Source organism: Vitis riparia, chromosome 19 (assembly GCF_004353265.1).
Source record: "Vitis riparia cultivar Riparia Gloire de Montpellier isolate 1030 chromosome 19, EGFV_Vit.rip_1.0, whole genome shotgun sequence".
NCBI classification, from domain to species: Eukaryota; Viridiplantae; Streptophyta; class Magnoliopsida; order Vitales; family Vitaceae; genus Vitis; species Vitis riparia.
Genome location: NC_048449.1, coordinates 5,369,804 through 5,390,557, shown reverse-complemented (window position 1 = coordinate 5,390,557; position 20,754 = coordinate 5,369,804). Strand labels below are relative to the sequence as shown.

General features: G+C 32.7%; 3 protein-coding genes across 4 annotated transcripts; 2 read left to right on the top strand and 1 right to left on the bottom strand.

Moving 5' to 3' along the window:
- Positions 1-4,045, top strand: LOC117908721 ((-)-germacrene D synthase-like). 2 transcript variants are annotated; one of them, XM_034822405.1, is made up of 7 exons: positions 1-163; positions 1,881-2,154; positions 2,247-2,619; positions 2,707-2,925; positions 3,024-3,157; positions 3,283-3,536; positions 3,620-4,045. In XM_034822405.1, exons 1-7 carry the CDS (start codon positions 32-34, stop codon positions 3,911-3,913), a joined length of 1,680 nt encoding a protein of 559 aa, XP_034678296.1. In that variant the 5' UTR covers positions 1-31; the 3' UTR covers positions 3,914-4,045. The 2 variants fall into 2 exon arrangements, with proteins under 2 accessions (XP_034678296.1, XP_034678297.1); XM_034822406.1 differs by having other exon boundaries at positions 3,024-3,162; positions 3,288-3,536.
- Positions 4,046-9,272: 5,227 nt separating this feature from the next.
- Positions 9,273-12,389, top strand: LOC117909596 (organic cation/carnitine transporter 4). The gene is made up of 2 exons (XM_034823664.1): positions 9,273-9,773; positions 11,058-12,389. The coding sequence occupies exons 1-2, from the start codon at positions 9,359-9,361 to the stop codon at positions 12,230-12,232; spliced, it is 1,590 nt and encodes a 529-aa protein (XP_034679555.1). The 5' UTR covers positions 9,273-9,358; the 3' UTR covers positions 12,233-12,389.
- A 1,931-nt stretch (positions 12,390-14,320) lies between these two features.
- On the bottom strand, positions 14,321-15,126 carry LOC117908629. Its single transcript, XM_034822289.1, has 2 exons — positions 14,630-15,126; positions 14,321-14,533 (listed from the first exon to the last, which is right to left on the bottom strand). The coding sequence occupies exons 1-2, from the start codon at positions 14,932-14,934 to the stop codon at positions 14,476-14,478; spliced, it is 363 nt and encodes a 120-aa protein (XP_034678180.1). The 5' UTR covers positions 14,935-15,126; the 3' UTR covers positions 14,321-14,475.
- Positions 15,127-20,754: the final 5,628 nt, after the last annotated feature.

Sequence of the window (20,754 nt, the reverse complement as noted above, 5' to 3'; positions counted from 1 at the left end):
TTTCTTTCAGGGTTTCTTCTCCAACCAAAATATGTCTCTTCCACTCTCAGTTACAGCTCCTAGTCCAACCCAAAGGCTTAATCATGAGGTGGCTCGCCGCAGTGCAAATTTTCGTCCTTGCTTTTGGGGTGATCGTTTCCTCACCTATACTTCTGATGATCCGGTAAATGTGCTTTCATAATTCATGGAAGCAAAAACATGTTATTTTCGGTCATAAGTTAGAGGTTATTTATGACTGTTTTTAAAAGATAGTTATCAGAAAACATGGTTGTTCTTAATATTATGCATCTTGAAAATTCAAATTTATTTTTTTATTTTTTGTATCAAAATACTATGCGCTTTTTGTTGTATTTTCAATTGTTTATCATGATTTTTTTATTACTTAGAAAACACTTATCAGTTTATTATAAAAAATTAATCTAGTCTGAAAAATAGTCTTAAAAGTTTAAAACACTATTTTTGACTGTTGAAATAAAAAATTATTTTTAAAAACAATCTTCTTACTTGCTTCAAATGTTTTGGTGTAGGGCAAGGAGTGATATGCCAAAAACTCGGAAATATCAATAAAAAAATCCTAAAAAATAGGGGAGCACACGCACACGGAGGAGAATTTTTCCTCCAAAAATCTTCTCGCCGATCTTCTGAAAAAATCAACGATTTTTATGAAAAGTCAATTTTTTGGGTGACTTTTCAAAAAACACCCGTTGTTTTCTTTCTTTCTTTTTTTTTTTTTAATGATTTTTATGATTTTTTTAATTATTCATTTTTAATTTATCTTTCATTTTAAATTTATATTATCCTTTTATTTTCACTACTTTTCATATTTATCTCATTAATCCCATTTTTTTTAAAATTACTACCACTTCACTCCTAAATTTTTTTATATTTATCATTGTAATTTTATTTAATTTCAAATAATTTTATTTTAAAATATTAAAAATGTAATTTTACTCAAAAATTGCTACAATATAAAAAAAAATTAATGAAGTTCTAATATTTTATAAATTAAAATTAATTTGATAAGATAAATTATTGATAAATTTAATTATTTAAATAAATTAATATTAATAAAAAGTTGTCACCACAAATTTGTAATAAAATGTCAAAAATTAAATCTCAAATAAAATATTTTATATAAGTTAGTTTAATTTTTTATTTAAAATGTAATAAAACATATTTTAATAAAAGTATTTTAAATTTTTTAAAATAAATTAATAAATTAATTTAAGCTAATTTTTTATAAATATTTGATAAATATTATCTTTAATCATACTTACATCAATTACACTTATAAAATAACTTTAATATATATTCTTCTTTAATTTATCATTTTTTAAAAGTTTTTGAAGCATTTACATGAATTTTGAACCATTTCTATTCGATAGATATTTTTATCAAAATATTCATCAATATTTCTTCAATATTTTCGATATATCAGTTAAAATTCAAGTACTGATACATTTATGTTTACCGATGTTTTAAACCTTAATAACAACTAAATAAAACTCAAAAAATAAGAGTCTTCAAGAGAAAAAACAATTCTTTTTTTTTTTTTTTTTTCTAAAAGCTTAACATGGAAAGTGAGAAAATAAACATCCTCCTATAGGGAAATATACATAAAGTAGGCTTTGATTCCATATTAAACAACCCACCGATTTTCTCACATAATATTAATCATGTTCCCAATACCCTCCCTCACAAACAACCTTTTTTCTTTTCGGGCTGAACAAATTAGAAAAGTAAATATGTGGCGACCATCCGGAAAATTTGGTCTAATATTGGACAACCATTTTCTTAAAGTTAATTTCAGCTCGACGTATGTCATTCACTCAGTCTAACATTTCTAACATACGATTTGTTCATACAATTTGCTGGTGCAGGTAACCCATGCTCGTAAAGTGCAACAAATTGAAGAACTGAAAGATGAACTGAGAAACGAGCTAAAAGCTACTGCCAGGAAGTCTTCACAACTGCTGAACTTCATAGATTCCATCCAACGCTTGGGATTGGCATACCAGTTTGAAAGGGAGATCAAAGAAGCATTAGAGGACATGTATCAAACCTATAATCTGGATGATGATGATAATGATGACCTGACCAATGCTTCTCTTCGTTTCCGACTTCTGAGACAAGAAGGTTACCATATTCCACCTGGTAAAATCCCATGACCCATTGTTGTCTAAACATATATATGTCATCTGCAATTACATATCATCGATTGAATGGTCAACTTCGCTGATAAACAGATGTATTCAATAAGTTCAAAGACGGCGAAGGCAACTTCAAGGAATCATTGAGTGGTGACTTACCAGGCTTGCTAGCTTTATACGAAGCTACACATTTAATGGTGCATGGAGAAGACATACTAGAGGAAGCTCTGGCTTTCTGCACTACTCACCTTCAGTCCATGGCAACCGATTCAACTCATCCCCTTGCAGCACAAGTGACTCGTGCACTAAAGAGGCCTATTCGCAAGTGCTTAACAAGGGTGGAGGCAAGACATTACATTTCCGTCTACCAAGAAGATGGTCCGCATAATAAAACATTACTCAAGCTCTCAAAGTTAGATTTCAATCTATTGCAGTCACTCCACAGGAAAGAGCTAAGTGAGGTCACTAGGTAAGTCGTTGCGGAACCAACAATATTCAGAAAGCTACATATTTGGCAATTTTCTTCACTCTGATAATCTGTTGATATATCTTTAAGGTGGTGGAAAGGTTTGAATTTTGCCAAAAAGATGCCTTTTGCACGGGACAGATTAGTGGAGGGCTACTTGTGGATATTGGGAGTGTACTTAGAACCCCAATATTCCCTTGCTAGAAGGATCTTAATCAAAGTATTAGCCATGACATCCACCATAGATGATATATATGATGCATATGGTACATTCGAAGAACTCAAACTCTTTACAGAAGCAATTGAAAGGTTTGATACATGCATGCCCATCAAAATTGTTGGCTTAATTTCCAAATTACTAGTCAAATTTCAAAAAGTTCCAAGGATATCTGTTGCTTCACTTTCAGATGGGATGCCAGCAGCGTAGATCAACTCCCAGATTATATGAAGCCTTGTTATCAGGCTCTCTTGGATGTTTATGAAGAAATGGAGCAAGAGATGGCCAAGGAAGGAAACTTGTACCGTGTTCAATATGCAAAAGCAGCGGTTTGCCTCCAATGACCCTTCTTCTAGATCCTTAACTCTTTCATAAATTATTTTTTCTGTCTCCCAAAACATATTGTAAGCTAGTAGGATAATTAATCTATTTGCAATATTATGTAAACTCAGCGATGAAAAGGCAAATCCACTCCTACTTTGTTGAAGCCAAATGGTTGAACCAAGAATATACACCAACATTGGATGAGTATATGAGTAACGCACTAGTAAGCAGTGGTTACTCTATGCTCATAACCACATCTTTTGTTGGCATGGGAGATATAGCAACAAAGGAGGCCTTCGATTGGGTTTTCAGCGACCCTAAGATGGTTAGAGCTTCATCTGTCATTTGCAGGCTCATGGATGACATAGTTTCCCATGAGGTATTACATCATTTATGCTGCTTCATGGTGTGTTGTACTAGCTCTATGTATCCTTGATTTTCTTTTTTTCTTTTTTTGTGCAGTTTGAGCAAAAAAGAGGGCATGTTGCATCAGCAGTTGAATGCTACATGAAGCAACATGGGGTTTGTAAGCAAGAAGCATATGCTGAGTTGAATAAGCAAGTAGTGAACGGATGGAAGGATATGAATGAGGAGTGCCTCAAACCTACACAAGTGCCCATGCCTCTTCTTACACGTGTTCTTAATTTCAGCCGTGTGATTGATATTTGTCATAAGGACGAAGATCAGTACACACATGTTGGAAAATTGATGAAAGATCTCATTGCTTCGATTCTCATTGACCCTGTGCCAATATGAGCGGAGAGATGATTCTGTATCATGCTCTATCCTATATGTCATATAAAAATAAGATTAATAATGTGGGTCATGTATATTTTCCTTTAATATTATAAGATCCGTACTCATCTTTTAATGAAGTTTATTGATATATGACATATCTTATAATATCATCTTATCATGTTTAACATCATTTCCGCAATTGTTAGTTATCAAAATCTCTAGTTTTCCAAGAATGGTAATATAGCATCAAAGGGTGCAATATTTATGTTCCGGTTAGGGTGGCAAGAGCACTTGCCATGATGCAAATTCCAAGCAATCCAAGATCTCAGGGCTAAATTTTGCCCTGTAGAATTTTAGGGTCCAAATTGACAATTAATCATCTAATTAACTTTATATTTAATTAAATAATTAAAAATTTTCAAAATTGGGATTTTATGAAAAGGTGGTGCTAAATCAGTCTAAAAAGATGAAGGTTGATGGATCATTTTATCCTAATTTTTATTTCCATTCTAAATATATCTTGGAAATATATTTATATTTACTAAGGTCCAAGAAGTTTAATAAAACAAACCAAATAAACAAAATTGTATCATTTGTCTAAAATATAATCATAGCAATATTAATATTATTCTAATATGATAATAGTGAGTAATATAAGATTGTTTTCTTAACACATGTTAACAAACCATTTCTGCACTCTCCTTACATGAAGTCTTTATCATTCGCATTCAATGTTGTCTAGTACTTAGGGTTTTTTTTTTTTTTTAATAAAGTCTTTTCCCCTTTATCTTTTCAAACTTGAAATGCTTTATGAATTTTTCTATGATGAGATAAAAGTCTTTATCTTCACTTTCTTGCTCTTCATCTTCAATGATTGAACTTTTTGAATGTAACATCATTTTTATTCTTCTATTCAGCCTATTGATACTTATATTCATATTTATTTCATGAGTTAAAAGTGACCCGATGAATTTTCCAAGTGGGAGCATGGTGAGATCTTTTATTATTTAAATTGTCGTGACCTTCGCTTCTCATTTCTTTAATAGAGACCTTAAAATTTTCTTGAACTTTTCAACTTTTTAAGTCTCTCCCAAAGCTTAAAGTTTATTCGTGCTCTCCATGAACCCAATTAACATTTCATTAATAAATTTAAAATCCTTCGTAGAGGACAATTCATAGTTATGCACAAGAATGTTGATTTTAGATTTTTTAACTTGGTTAGTGTCTTTATAAGTTATTTCTAAAAGTCTTCATATGTCTTTAATTGGTCAATTCAAATAAAGAGATCCTATTATACTCATTTCTATTTATTGAACAATGTAAATAACATATAGTTTTAGCATTTAATTCTGCATTTTATTATCTTTTCTTACACATTCCACTCACGACTTGCATTTTTTCAATTTTGATTGGAGTATTAAAACCATTAATTTTGGATGACTTCTCATAAATCATAATCAATAAATTCTAAAAACTAAGTCATTGTTGTTCTCCAATACCCATAATCATTTTCGAAAAAAAAAATAGAGGTCTAGAAATTGAAAAACCTTCCATAGGTAGTGAGTTAGGTTAATTAGTTATTTGGCTAAGGTGTTAAACTCTCCATCAAACTCTAATACCAATTGTTAAGTTACATGCTCAACAATATAAGGTAATCGCCCAAGGGAAGAAGATCATCGTAAGGTACCTAAGGGAGAAGGAAGAGGGAGTAAATTGGGTGTTGGTCTCTTTTTATAAATTTAAGGATGAAGAATATAAGAGACTTTAAATTTTATGAGGAATCAAATATAAAAAGGGAAGAGATAGAGAAATTGCAAATGCAAGATTTTATAATAGTTTGCACAATATGGTTTATATCCACTCTCCTCAAGCTCTAACTAAGATGAGAATTCCAATATTCTAAGACCTCCAACCCGAGTTTTCAAACTTTACAATTAGATTATGGTTCAAATGGATCTTTACAACAATAAAACTAATGTAAGTAAATGTTCCCATTCAATAAATGATAACTCCTATTCAATTATTTGGCCTTTTTCATCAACCAATAAAACAGAAAAAACATCAAAATAATAATGTATTTACAAAACATTTAAGAAAATAAAACAAATATGTACAACAAACAATAAAATAAAATAAAGAGAGAGGAGGAACAAGTGTACCCTTTTCAATGTAATCCCCAACATTAATGGCTCTCAAAAGCTTCCAAGATGAAGCTCTAATAACATACAAAAACTCTCAGTCCTCTCATAAAATACAAAGACCCCACCCTTTTTGTGAGCCCTAGGGTTTTTTTATTTTGTAGGCTTCAGCTTGCTTGGCTCTCAGTCAACACAATAATACCCATGAAAAGTTCAAAAGCCCAAATCAAAACAAAATAAACCGAAGCCCAAAGCAATAACTGAAGCCTAATACCAAGCAGTAATCCAAAGCAATAAGGCTCAAGCTCAATATCAGTAAACAAGCCCAACTCAAATCACAATCAAATCCCAAGCCCAATATAACATGCAAAACCCAAAATGCAAACAGGCCCAAATCCATCTAAAGTTTTACACTTCAAATAAAATAGGGAGTTAAAGCCCTAATAAATAAAATTCAAATGCCACAATCCAAACTAAAATAAATCTAAATCATTACCAATACCCATGTCATAATCCTACCAAAGGAAGGCCCAAAACATATATCTCAAGCCCAAAAAAAATTCCCATGATGAAGAACACGGCAGTGAGGTCGTGCCGTCGTGGTTGGAGGCTGCCATGGTAGAGAAGATGGAGGACGGCCATTGGTAGTTAGGGCCGGGGGGAAAAGACAACTTGCTCACTTGCAGCTCTTTCTTTTTTTTTTCTTTTTTTAGTTTCTCTCCTATTTTGGCCTTTGTATTTTTTTAGTAAAAGAGTGTTGAAATTTGACCTTTATTTTTTTTACATTCATCTGTGAAGAGTTATTATTGTAGGAGGCTTGACTGCATAGGGTACTTTTTTCCTTCTATTTATTTCTTTTCATTCCTGTTTTGTAAATATAATTTTCTTTCTATACTAATTCTTTATTCGGTTTGTTTTTTTTATTCATTTACTTTCATTTTTTTTTAGCACAATGATTTGTTGTATATGCTTTGAATCTTTTATTTAATTCATCTTATTTTTATTTGAATAGTTTATTTTGTATAGTTTTTATGTATAGTTTCATTTTATTTTCACTAATAGGTATTTTCAATCACTAAATGTGTAAATAAAATAAAATTTAAACTTTTTTTTTTGAGGAAAAAACAATTAAAAACTATTTTTGATAAATTGAAATATTTTTTATAAGAATTGTAAAATAGTTATAAAATATGAGAATTTATTTCATTGTGGGAACTTATATAGATGATTATCTATATTAATATAGATCTCTTAGTGACTCGCTATAAAGTGATAAAGACTTCTAGTGAAACACATGTCAAACAAGTCCTAGGTTATGTGACTAAATATTCTTAAAAATTAAAGTTTAAAGAAGAAAGATATAAAAATATTTTTTTTTATAATCTTAAAATCTTGATTAGTTAATGAACTTCGATTTGTATAGGTATATGTCTCCACATGTACATAACTTTGATTATTTGTTTATTAAATTTTATTAAAACTTTGTAATAGCAAATAAGTGAAATTTTTTAAGGCAAGACACAAGTAACCTAGTTTTAAGAAATGATTTGCATATTTATTCAAATGGATCATATAAATATAAGAAAAAAAATACACCTAGATGTCAAGAGTATAAGCATAATTCGATGAATAAAATCCAAGAAAGAGGAACAATAATAATATCTGTGTGACACATAGATATGTACTAAGTACTCACACTTTGACCATTGCGTGTAAGGTTTTTGGGTCATAAGGGATTGGTTTGACTCAAACTCTAGTACATAAAAGTGTCTGGCCCCATCTTAATTTTAGGACTTAGCAGTTTAATTTGTCTTTTTCTTTACTCTTTTTCTTCTTTTGGATCCTAAGAAGACCAACTTCAATTTGTCTATCTTAAACAATTTGTCCACAATGACTCTCCCAACTTCTAGTGAAGAGTTTCTAATAGGTGACTATGGATAACTACCTAAAATAATTGATGGATCTTTTGATGTGATGGAATAGTTTCGGTAAAGTTATTACTTTTTTATAAATATGTTTTATTCTCGTTGATCTTCTAAAAGTTTTTAATTTATGCTTTGATACCAAATATTATAATCAAATATTTAATCATCTTATCTGGAATCTTCAACTTAAACTCTAATATCAATTATTATAATCAATATAAGGATTAATCATTTGAAGGTATACAATAGAGTCTGACCCATACAATTCGCGTATCCTAAAACCATGACTCATCCTTAAACTTATAACAATATCTAATCATATTCGAGTTTGCACACTTATCTCAATGCCAATTTCAACAATAATTTTTCTTAGGAAACAATATTCTTACATACCTAATAATAATTATTTAATCTTTATATTATGTTGTTAATATGTCTACATTGAAACTTCTTCTAGCGTGACAAGTGGGAACAAATTTATATCATGTGTTCGAGTTGTAAGGGGTCGCGTGGTAAGAGAGGGGTGACTAGGTATGTTATAATTTTGTTCTTTAAGAATGAAAAATGACTTTGAGATGTACATGTTGTGTGGGAACGGTTAAGCCTCATTCCCCGTATGAATATGAATAAGTGCAATGTTAAATATTAGCTTGACCTTATTGGTAGTTAATTGGTTTTTTTAATAACATAAATAAAAGAGTGTTATATTCTAACTTTCAAATTTTTCTTCCTTTTTTTTTATAACTATACAAAATAAAAAAATTTGGAACATTTTAATGAAAAAGTAATTCTTATAAATCAATAAAATAGAATTTTAGAATATGAATTCTACAATATTAAGAAATTAAAAACAAATAAAAATAATGATTATGATATATAGATGATGATACAAAAATTCAAAAATAAATAATATCAAAATAATAATTCTTATGAGTTAGTTGAATAAAGATTATTTAGTATACTAATTTTATCATATTAAATAATTAAAAATGAAGACAAATTTTAAAGGAAATTCATTAAAAGTGAATCTCATAAATCAATTAAAATAAACATTTTAAATTTTCATTAATTTTATTGTATTAAGGAGTTAACAATAAAATGTTTTAATTTAAAAAAAATTAAAATTGTATAATAAAAAAGATTCGACAATAAAAATTATTATTTATTATTTTATAAATAGATACGTGAAAAGTAATCAAGGCTAATTTGTTCAAAATGGGAATACACGTGTTAACAACCCTGACGAGGGTCAAAAAGGAAAGCTTTGAGTGGGTGACTCTAGTGGCCCTCCTCAAGAAGCATATCCCCATGGAAATTCCCCCCTATATGAACTCCGTTCAAGCTCCACAGCCACCAAAAAGAAAAAAAAGGGAAAAAAAATAATAATAATTCCCCCTAATATGCCCCAAACGACCTCGTTCCATGAGGACCAGGACCTCGCGTCGCCGTTGCTCCGGGCGGTGAAGACCCGCGGCAGAGAGCCCCAGAAGCTGTGCATCGACGACATGCTCCAGCGGCACTGCGGCGAGTTTGGGGTGTGGCAACTGAGACACTTCGTTCTCACCAGCCTCGCTTGGGCTCTCGAGGCCTTCCACACCATGGTCATGATCTTTGCCGATCAGGAACCGGCGTGGACGTGCGTGAGCAGCCGCGGATGCTCCGTCTCGTCAACCAGCGTTTGTGGGTTGGACCCAGGTTCGTGGGAATGGAGCGGCGGTCCGGGGAGCTCGACAGCGGCGGAGTGGGGACTGGTTTGTGAGAACAAATACAAGGTCGGGCTGGTTCAGGCCTTGTTCTTCGGCGGCTGCATGATTGGTGAGTTGACTCAGTTTCTTTGTCTAAGATCTCTGCCCTCCCATTCTCTCTCTTACGTGTTGAGTCTAATTTTCTAGTTTATCTTCTCTTAATTTAATCTTCACATGCCTATGATCATCGGAAAAAGCCCAGCATTTTGGACCAACCCATCTAGTTCCGATTTTACCCTTCTTTGGACGATTTATAATCGAAAGAGTTGGTATAAACGATGGTAGAGTGGTCGTTTAATAATCCTTAAATCAAATCAACGTGAGACAAAATATTATAATTTTATATGTTTATTAGGGGTGGCTGTGATTGTGTAGGCTGTTATTTTCTGGGAAGTGTTTGTCCATATCCAGTTCACAAAATGATTTATTTTGATTTTTATTTTTTTATTAACTCTAGAAGGCTACAGAATTTATTTCCAATATTTTTCCTTTTAATTAATTTTCAAATTTACGTTAAAAAAGAAAAAATTCTATAATGTGATGACATCACTTTAGGAAAAGAGATAAGGTGGTGAGTGATAAACATGTGAATAAATATTAATAGCTTTGGTGGGTTGTAACCAATATGAATCCAGAGAGACTCTGGCGACAGTGATACATGTGACTAGCACTGCTATCTTGGGTTGATTGTGAAAATCACCCTACCATTTCAGAATTTGACCACCTGTTTTAGTTGCGTTACACGCGGACTGAGTGTGGTTCTTAAGAAAATGCCATATCAGTAAAGAATGTGCTAGAATTGCAGGCATGAAGGGGGCAATCATGAAAGTGGGAAGAATGAGAAAATTAAAGGGAAAGTTAGATTGCGGCCTGCAGGTATCGTATTGGCCTCTAGATCCCCAAAATGGGTTCTCTTTATTTCATCTTGGGATCATGACCTTTTCCATCATATCACGCTTCTTGGTACAACCCATGTGTTGATGATCAATGATCATGGGGTAATAATGTATATACCAACAGTTCATCCATGGTGGATCCTGCTCACATTTGATAGGTTGGTGATTGGGACCCTCGTGGAGTTCTGACAAGTTGGGTACAATTGGATAAGGATAGGCACTAGGAGTGCTGAAATTTGACTCAAGGAAATGATTCAAAAAGGTTCTAGTGGAAGCATGACATTGTTGAATCTTGATTATACCAACTAAACTTAAATTTCTTTAATCTTTGAATGGAATATAACAGAAGTATTCATTATCTCCCCATGATGTGAAAACTGTTCTAAAAGAGTGTTTTTTGATATCTATTTTTGAAAACTTTTCCTACCATATCCATAATTTTTGTGTTGTGTTTTCAGGTGCAGGAGTTTTTGGTCATCTCTCAGACTCCTTCCTAGGAAGGAAAGGATCTCTAACTGTAGTCTGCATCTTGAATGCCGTCTTCGGCTGCTTGACCGCCTTATCTCCCGGCTTCTGGGCCTACGCCCTCCTCCGTCTTCTCACCGGCTTCAGCACTGGCGGTGTTGGCCTTTGTGCCTTCGTCCTCGCCACCGAGCCCGTCGGCCCTACCAAGCGTGGCGTAGCTGGAATGTCCACGTTCTACTTCTTCTCAACCGGCATTGCACTGCTTTCTGGCATAGCTTATATTTTCCCGTCATGGCGCTCTCTCTACATCGCCTCCTCCCTTCCCTCCGTTCTCTTCGTTATACTTGTCATTCCTTTTCTCTCCGAGTCCCCCAGATGGTACCTCGTACGTGGGAAAATCAATGAGGCCATGGAAGTCATGCGCGTCATTGCCAAGTCCAATGGAAAGCACTTGCCTGATGGGGTTGTCCTTGGCCTGGACGAAGAAACCAACGAGAATTCAACTGATACTGAGAGCTATAAGGAGGAATTGTCCACCAAACAAGCAATATCAGGATCTCTCATAGATGTAATTAGGTCACCTATCACAAGGTTTCGATTATTTCTAGCAGTGGTCATTAACTTCTTGTGCTCAGTAGTGTACTATGGCCTTAGTCTAAACGTCGTCAACCTTGAAACCAACCTCTATCTCAGTGTGCTGCTCAATGCCGTGGCTGAAATGCCAGCTTACACCTTGACAGCAGTTTTGTTAGACAGGTTCGGGAGGAAGCCATTGGCGATTGGGACACTGTGGTTCAGTGGATTTTTCTGCCTTTTGGGGACACTGGTGAAAAGCAATGGGATGTGGAAGGTTGTCCGAATGGTATGTGGAGTTTTGGGAATATTTGGGATGGCCGGAACTTATAACTTGTTGTTCATTTACACGACGGAGCTGTTTCCGACTGTGGTTAGGAATGCGGCACTCGGGTGTGCCACCCAGGCGGCGCAGATGGGGGCGATACTGGCACCCTTTGTGGTGGTTTTGGGCAAGGTATTGCCATTTGCAGTGTTTGGAGCTTGTGGGATTTCCGGCGGCATACTCGCTTTCTACTTGCCGGAGACTTTGAACCAGCCATTGTACGACACCATGACCGGAATGGAGGATGCTGAGAAGGCATTGAAGGAGTAACAAAGGGTGGTTCTTAGTCAGCTCCATTAGAATGAGCATGTAATCAATATGACCTTGCTTTGGTTTTTTTTATGCTTTTGGGGAATTTAATTTTCACGTACACAAAAAGAATTACTCAGAGGTGGTTAAATTTGGATTGAGTGCTATTGACCCATCAGTTCATTCTTCTCTTTGGGCTCTAAGTTGAGAACCACACTCAGCCCATATGTCTGGGCTCAATCTACACACTGTCTGCCTTGGTCCATGCTCGGGTAGCCAAATTTGACTCATTTTTAAAACTGGACTGATCGTTCAGAAGAGCTTTGCAGTGTGTTATATTTAATCTAAGTAAAACACTTCACACTTTAAAGAGAAAAATGTGTCAAATGGAAGTATAGTTTGATCTGCAACTACAAGGTTAATTTCATTCACCTCATGATATTTGTGTTAGATACACCCAACTCATTGAAATTTTGTCAAAAACCTCTTTTACCCTTCTTATTAGTTAATTTTATTCACCTCCCTACTCAAAGTAAGAGAGGTTTTTAATAAAAATTTCAAACCCACAAGGGTGAGGTGTATTTAGTCCAAATCTCGGTGAGTGAAATTAACCATATAAGTAACATTATTGCTTGTCCCATAGGATTGGAGCCATTATGTTTGAAGTGGACTATTAAGAGCCCGTGATGTCAAGATGGGTTATGATACAACAAACTTGAAGGCTTGAGAAGTAAGTAACTATTTTTTAAGCTCAATAAGAGCCTCCATACATGTTTGGTTTATTTTGTTCAAATAGTTTATCATGAAAGTCAAGAAAATGTTACTATTCGTAGAATTTCTAATCAAACTTACGTAGAAAGTCCTCTTATGATACCAATATTATACTTCAAAAATTATGACCCGGATTTTAGTTTTTTGTTAAAATAAAAAATAAGAAGTTATCCCAAACAGTACTCTAAATATGTTCACATGTCTCTAAAGCTAAGTCATAAGGTACAAGATCAATAATATGCCTTAAATATAACTTTATGGTATAAATGCGAATCTCATATTAGATAAGAGGAAGAAATTTCCAACACTGTGTATTGGGTTTGGGTTTTTCGTCAGCTTGTAAATGTATTCTAAAAGTATGAGAGTCTCTTGGGCCCTCAACGTGAGATCAATCATAATGGTTGTCTAATCTTACAATCATGTGATACACAACAATAATGATGTGTCCACGTAAATGTGATTGAATTTTAAATACAAAGTATCTATGGTTGTACCCGCACCTACTAGTTGTATCAGTGTATGCCACCTAATTTTTGCACCTACTAGTGCCTTCCCGGCCCATAGTATTTAATCCTTGTGACTAACACCACATATCAACAGTGCAGTTTGAACAAGACCTTTTCTTTCTTTATCTTTGGACACCCTTCTTGGCTTGTACTCCTTACCAATGGCCTACAGGAAAAGTGAGATTTGGATTTGGAAAAGAAAGGTTCATAGATCATGGGTGAGTGAGAAGGTAGCTTTACAATTATTAGAGATGTGTGAAATTGGTGTGTGAGGGGTTGATGAAATAATTCCAAAGAGATGATGGGGAATGAGATGTGGACAGTTAGCCTATGATCTCCATCCCGCCTCCAAAAAGCAATCTTCTTTCCATTATCTTGGAAAGATTCATTCAACCACTTTTCCTTCACGAAAGTTATAAGCATAGAGCTGCAATCCCTACCATCTGTTTGAATTTTCCCATGTATCTTCCCCCAGCAGAGCAATGCCCACGATTTTGCTAGGGTTTGGTAAGAGAAGGAAAGCAGATATCTTTTTTTAGAGTGCTACGTGGGTAGAGTCAGCACATTAATAGGCCAGCAAGAAAAGAAAAGAAAAGAAAAGAAAATTAATTTGTTTCCCACTCTTTGTGATGATAAATATGAGAAAAAGAAAAGAAAATGGTTGAAATTATTTTTGAAACATTTTTATACGTTTTGCCCAACGAAACAGTCTTGACACCCCAATGATTGAAGGCTCGCCATGACCAAACGTTGAAAAGGTTTCAGTTGATCAAAGTCGTAACCACTTACCCACAAGAAAAAGAAAAATGGAGAAAAAATAAATAAACAAAGCTGGAAGCCCGAGATATTATCAAAACTTTATCCATTGATCATAACAGCACTGAATGCTTTGCAACATAATATTTTTTAATTTTCGCTTTACTGTTGCAGATTGATTACATTCGTCCGTTATCCTATTTACAGGTTTTGGATGATGAACACCACTCATCAGAACATGAACGGCGCCGGAGAGAACGCCGGCAGCGTCATCGAAATTTGACTTCGCCTGAAAAAATAATTAATTAATTTTATAAATCATTTTAAATTTCAAAACGACGTCGTATAATCGAGATCGGGGACTGGAACACATAGATTTGCTTACCGGTAATCTTCGCTGTAGCTCCGAACATGAATCTTGGTACTGGATGCAGCCTTCCTCTTCGGCGTCCTCTCCGACTCCGCCGGCCGTTCTTCCTTCTCCAGGACGAGGTTGTCCTCGGAGATCGAGCACAGAGACGGATGCCACTCCACCGACGACGACGACGACCGCGATGACCCTACTCTCTCCTTCCGGTAGCGCTTCCGGAGCTCCACCGTCCGCGATTCCTCGGGGAGCGGCACCTCCTCCGGCACTGCGGGACGAGGTGGCATCCCGCAGCACGACACGAACTCGAAGATGAACTTCATCTCGCCGGAGAGGCTGCCAACGGTCGAAATTACAGCAAAAGGCTTGCGAAAGTGGAATCACGGTATGTGCCAACAACGAGAAACTTGAAGCTTTCTCATTCCGGGTGGAACGGCGTCTTCTTCCGGTGAAGTGAGATTTCTTCTCTCCGCCACTCACGCTCGTTTTATAAAGAGATTTTCATTATTTTGTGCCATACAAAAGGAAAATTTAATAAAATTTGTCTTTATCACCAAGTTGGGTCGTCGTTCGGACGAGCTGACGTGGAGGTGGGCCCGACGGCTCCAGAGAATTATCTACTATTCGCAGCTCCTCATGTGTTGGAGAATGCCTTAAACTTTTCTTCCTTTTTATCTCAAAAGCTTAACCATTTTGTTAGAATTTCTAATTTTAACGGTCGGTTAATAATTTTTATCAACCCACGCTATTTTTAAGATTTGTTATTATTATCGATACGGATTATTCAGGGGAAAGCAGGTTTTAATTCATTACTATGTAAAAAAAAAATTCTTTTTTCAGGTTTGTTTTTGAAGAAAAAAATCTCAAATAATAATAATAAAAATAAACAAAAACACTTATGTGGAATAATCTAATTGTCAATTAATGTTATGACATGACAAATAAAAAAAAGGTATCTTAAAAAAAATTATATGAATCATCAAAAAATAGATGCTAATATTAAAATGATTGTCCAAGTCACTCAAATAAGATATTTTGTTTTGATTAGATCAAAGTGTCTCGGATATTAGATAAGGATGAATAAATCCTAATTTAGGATGTGCTCAATGATAAGTAGGGCCAAAATATGATAAGTTTGGACACAGCTGGATCTCAACCTTTCCATTCCATAATAGGTTAAGCTATTATAAACCTAACATAAAATTTTAATTAATACTCAAATCAATTTGTCTTATTACATAAAACTACAATTATGTTAACATCATGTTGTTTCAGACTTTAAGATTATAAAGTTTGGTTTCCAATATGTTTAATTAGCTATATAATTGATTATATATTTTTTGTTTTTATTTTTAAAAACAAAAAAAAAATTAGTAATGCCCTTACATTAACAAAATAAAAAAATAAAAAATAAATAAAATAAAATAAAACATAAGGTAAAGCTAAAGCATTGCTTTTGAATGGAGACAACTTTTGACACTAAAACATTGACCCAAGCATGTTTACTAGTTAACGAACTCTCTAGTTAAGGAGTATTATATTACTAATAATTTAGCTTTCATGGGAGAAATTATATAGTTATCCATAAATAAGTTATCTCCGCCGTCACAAATGTACAAATGGATGGGTTAAAAATATCGGTCATGGTAGACATATTTATTTATTTTTGTCTCTCTCGTATGATGAAGGAGAAAAGACATTTATTTTTCTTTTAACCTTATTCGTATTAAATTTCATGAAAAATGCATTTGTCACAAAGTAAATATTATTAAAAATTCATTAACTTTGTCTCGCATAAATCTCAAATCATTCATTAAGAGTTGATGAAGAGTGGTGGGTGTGAGAAGCTAGACATCAATTGTCGAATATACATTTTTAGGGTTGCTTACGTGTCATCTCTTCATTGGTAAAGTTCTCAACTATATGTAATTTAAGAATATTTTTCAAGCCTTGTATGACCCGAGTTCTCACGAACATGACTGTCCGTTCATGAATTCTACACAGATGTTCAATTGTCATCTCATTATGGTTACTCGATTGACTGGGTAATATTTATATCCAAAATTATTTGGAATTTTCAAACTAATGAAATGTTAAAAAGAGATTTCATAATTATATGATACTGAATATATATTATTAAATATTTAATAATTGTTTGGTGAAGTGTCATGTGGGGTGCTACTGATTTGATAAAGCCTAAGAATGTGACTACATTGTTTTTTTTTTTTTTTTTTAATTGCCACGATGGAAGTGATCAGTATACATTGAATCTTGAGAATTTGACGATTGAATCGAGGGGATACTTTGGACATTTTTCTTTTTTTGTCCAAAGTAGAATTGGTCAACTCTGTGTATTTTCAATTTTGAAAGTAATCTTCAAAATTGTGGTCAAGCCTTCAAATTTTATAAGAAAAATGCTTTTAATTATTAAAAGAAACATTTTTAACATCTTCAAGATTACATTTGGAAATAAATTCTAAGGTGATGTTTTTATCGTTGGAATGAAAAATGAAAATGAGGAATCAATTATATTATTAATCATTAATATGTTTGGGTTGTTTTCAAAATGAAAATAAAAATAAAATATTCATTAATATAAAAATCCTAATACAAGTCAGATATTTTATTTTTTTTGAGTATTTTTTTTCCTGGTAAAAAAATCGAATATATTAATGAATGAAAATAGAATTAATTTATATAATACCATAACAATACCAATGTCATTTACCATATCAATACGTGCCAAGGGATTATGGAAAAATACAATAATTTTAAAAAATAATTATTAAAATGTGACACTTTTAAAACTATTTCCAAATTTATCATACTTTCAAAAAAAATAATGGAAAATTGTTTTGTAAAAAGACAATTTCGGTTTAATTTTGAAGTTGTCATAGATTTAGAAATATTTCAAAAAAATCATATTTTAATAAAAAAATTTAAATTCTTTTTTTTTTCCCCAAAAATCCCTATACAACTCAGCCCCAAATCACAAAAAGAATCTTTCCACATAGAAAGTTTGATGGGCATTTCAGAGCACAAATATTCCACATGCATGCATATCTAGATGTAGGGATTGATTTTATCAACCTTTAATTTCACAAATTAAATGTACTTGGACTTTCAACTCCTCAAGTTGAAAATCCACTCACTCACAAAGTCCAAAAATATGACGTGGCAAATCCCATTACAATATTGGCCCATTTTATATGGGTTACTTTTCTTTTTCCTCCAAGATTAAGGTAAATAAAGTAACGCAATTGGAAATAGTGTCTAAAGTTACTTTAATTTATTAGTAAAAAAATGTACATAAATTGCATCCACCTAAGGCTCCAATTACTATAATATTCAAAAGACATTTGGATTTTTCTTTTTTTAGTGCATGAATCTCAACCTCAAATCCATTTTGATTCATTGGCGATTCTTCCCCATTTTTTGAGAGGACCAAAAAACCGGGATGAAAGGTCCGTTTTGAATAAAGAATAGTCAAAGAAGATATTGCTTGTACGTATCTCCATAGGTCAAATTACAATGTAGGAAAAAATATACATATCTTATGTCTGGCTACATTTTCAACTTATATGAGAAAATGCTAACACACCTCCACCACAAATATTTATAGCAATTAGAAGCTTACATGGTAAGGATGGTAATAATGTGGATTTTTTTGTACCCGTCTCGTCTTATCCCTAATGAGACCGGTTTGAAATTTAAATAAATGTGTTAGATATGGATTTGAGAGTTTTTTTAATGTCCAGGTGGATTTGGGTATTGTCTTATCCTACCCTATCCCAGTTATATATAAAATTAATTTACTTTAATTTATATTTTCTTATTTTTAATATATAATAATAATAATCATTTTTCATATATTTTAATTATTTATAAAATATATTTATTTTAATGTAATTAAAAAAATTTAAAAATTTAAAAATTTTCATAAAAAAAGTTAAACAGAAGGATGAGAACCGTCTTATTTAATTTTTTTAATAAAAAATGGATGAGAACTGTTTTAAATAAATAGGATAGGATTGGGATGACACAATCCATCCTGAACCTACCCCATTGTCGTCCTCAATACCATGCTCTCAACTCCTTCATACATAATCCCGCTCCTCCTTAACTTGGGTTTTTGCTTGTTTACCTAGAAAATATTTTCTTTCCATTTCTTTTTACACAAGCAATTTTTCTCTAGCGAATGGCATCACTGCTGAGAAAAGAAAACGCCATACTGTCATCATCTTGATTTATAATCCTTCCAACAAATCCCATACTGCCATAACTAGCGATACCTTTCTTATACAGCGACGTAGAATTAAGTCCCGAAATATCCCCCATTGCTAATACTTTCTGGCCATGAATTCGTTACATATTGCTTCAACGCCAAGGCAAATGCAATTTGTCCCCAAGCAAAGATTTGAAAATAATGTGCTGTCACATTGGTTACTTGTATACTATGACAAGGATAAATGCATAGATGTTTGAATTGGCACGCAGGCTTTGTATTCATCTCATTCTAGTCACATTATGTCTATAGGAAAGACACGATTCGATGAGTCAAATCATAGTATGTGAATGGTATATAGTAGGAAAGAGAGGTGGAAGAAGTAGAGATAGCTACGTAGGAGAGTAGGACATGTGTGGTTACTGGTTTGTCCTATGTCTCCATGCATTGGATTTCAGTCAAAATATTTGTCTCTTTGTCAGTGGAGGCGATCTTAATTTATGGAATGGCTCGACTCGTTGTAAGGGGAGACGGTTATTTTTTGTTTCTTTTTCTCTTTTGTTTGCCTATTTTTGACGCTTTTTCTATAAATCTACGAGTGCTTGATCACTTGGAAGAGTTCTTTAAACTAGTCTTAAAATTATTTGATCTCAAATTAAAGACTTAACGTCCACACAATGTCTTACATTACTCTAATTTGTTTTTCCTTAACCTTTTTATACTTTCATATGTCATTTCGGTTGATCACACGGTAACCTTAAGCCTTCGATGAAGAATAAGACATAATTTAAAAAATAAATAAATCAAAATGTTTGGAGCATATGTCAATACCGGTTAATTTAATTATATGTAATTTTTTACATTTTTTTATAATAAAACCAAATATATATGTTCTTTCAATATTTATTTTCTTAGTACTTCCTTAAAACCAAACTGTATTTTTAATGGACTCAAATGGGAGTTTCCGGTCAAAATAGTTTTTTTTTAAAATAAAAAATTATCAATCTAATCTTATATTGAAAATATTTGTCAAAATGGTGTGTTCGTACCGACACCAAATTTAATTTTATTATTTTTTAATTTTCTTGTTTTAAAACAAGAGTTGGTAACTGTCATTTTAGTTTTAATTTAAAAACTCAATTATTAATTAAAAATCACAGTTAGTAACTAAGGTTTTAATTTTAAAGTTAAAATCATAATCATCTACTCTGGTTTTATACACTAAAAAAAAAACAAAATTTCACTTGAATGGGCATGTGATGAGAAAGATTAGATTGACAAATATTTTTTTAAATGAACTATTTTCATTATTTTTTTCTTAAAAACACTACTTTGCCATTAAACTCCTCAAATGGGATTCCAAAGATGTGAATCAAATCAAGGCCTTGGCAGCATGACAGCTATGATATATTATTTGGGGCCTCATCAATGATGATTATTCCCCATGCATGGAATCTGGGACACAAATCAAATCCTGTCTTAGTAATTTTAAAATTTTTTAATACTTTCTATTTTTTAAAATAAAAAAAAAATATGTAAATAAATACTTAAAGTTTTATTAATTATTCCTTTAATTAATCTTTCTAACTTTCATCTTTTTTTTTCTCCATGTTTTAACAATTTTCAGAAATATTCTCAACAACTCTTTTTAATGAATATAAGTGATTAATAATCAAAACCACATTAAAAGGAAATGAAAATAAGTTAAAAGAAAAATTAAGATAAATTTCATAGTAACCATTGGAAGAAATAGGCTCAAACTTATAATTAATATTTGTTGAGAAAGACTTCCCCTTTTTAAAAAAAAATGATTTGATTAATTAAAATATTATTAAAAACAAATAAATAAATAAACTATTTTTTGAACTTTTTCTTTGAAATTTGATAATCTTTTCACCTTTAAACATCCAACTAAAGC

Excerpts from the sequence above, each read along its gene's own strand:
- LOC117908721 (XM_034822405.1), top strand. The coding sequence starts at position 32 with ATGTCTCTTCCACTCTCAGTTACAGCTCCTAGTCCAACCCAAAGGCTT. Across the intron at positions 2,155-2,246 it reads AGGTTACCATATTCCACCTG|ATGTATTCAATAAGTTCAAA; the intron begins GTAAAATCCCAT and ends GCTGATAAACAG. Across the intron at positions 2,620-2,706 it reads GAGCTAAGTGAGGTCACTAG|GTGGTGGAAAGGTTTGAATT; the intron begins GTAAGTCGTTGC and ends TATATCTTTAAG.
- LOC117909596 (XM_034823664.1), top strand. The coding sequence starts at position 9,359 with ATGCCCCAAACGACCTCGTTCCATGAGGACCAGGACCTCGCGTCGCCG. Across the intron at positions 9,774-11,057 it reads CTTCGGCGGCTGCATGATTG|GTGCAGGAGTTTTTGGTCAT; the intron begins GTGAGTTGACTC and ends TTGTGTTTTCAG.
- LOC117908629 (XM_034822289.1), bottom strand. The coding sequence starts at position 14,934 with ATGAAGTTCATCTTCGAGTTCGTGTCGTGCTGCGGGATGCCACCTCGT. Across the intron at positions 14,534-14,629 it reads AGCTACAGCGAAGATTACCG|GCGAAGTCAAATTTCGATGA; the intron begins GTAAGCAAATCT and ends TTATTTTTTCAG.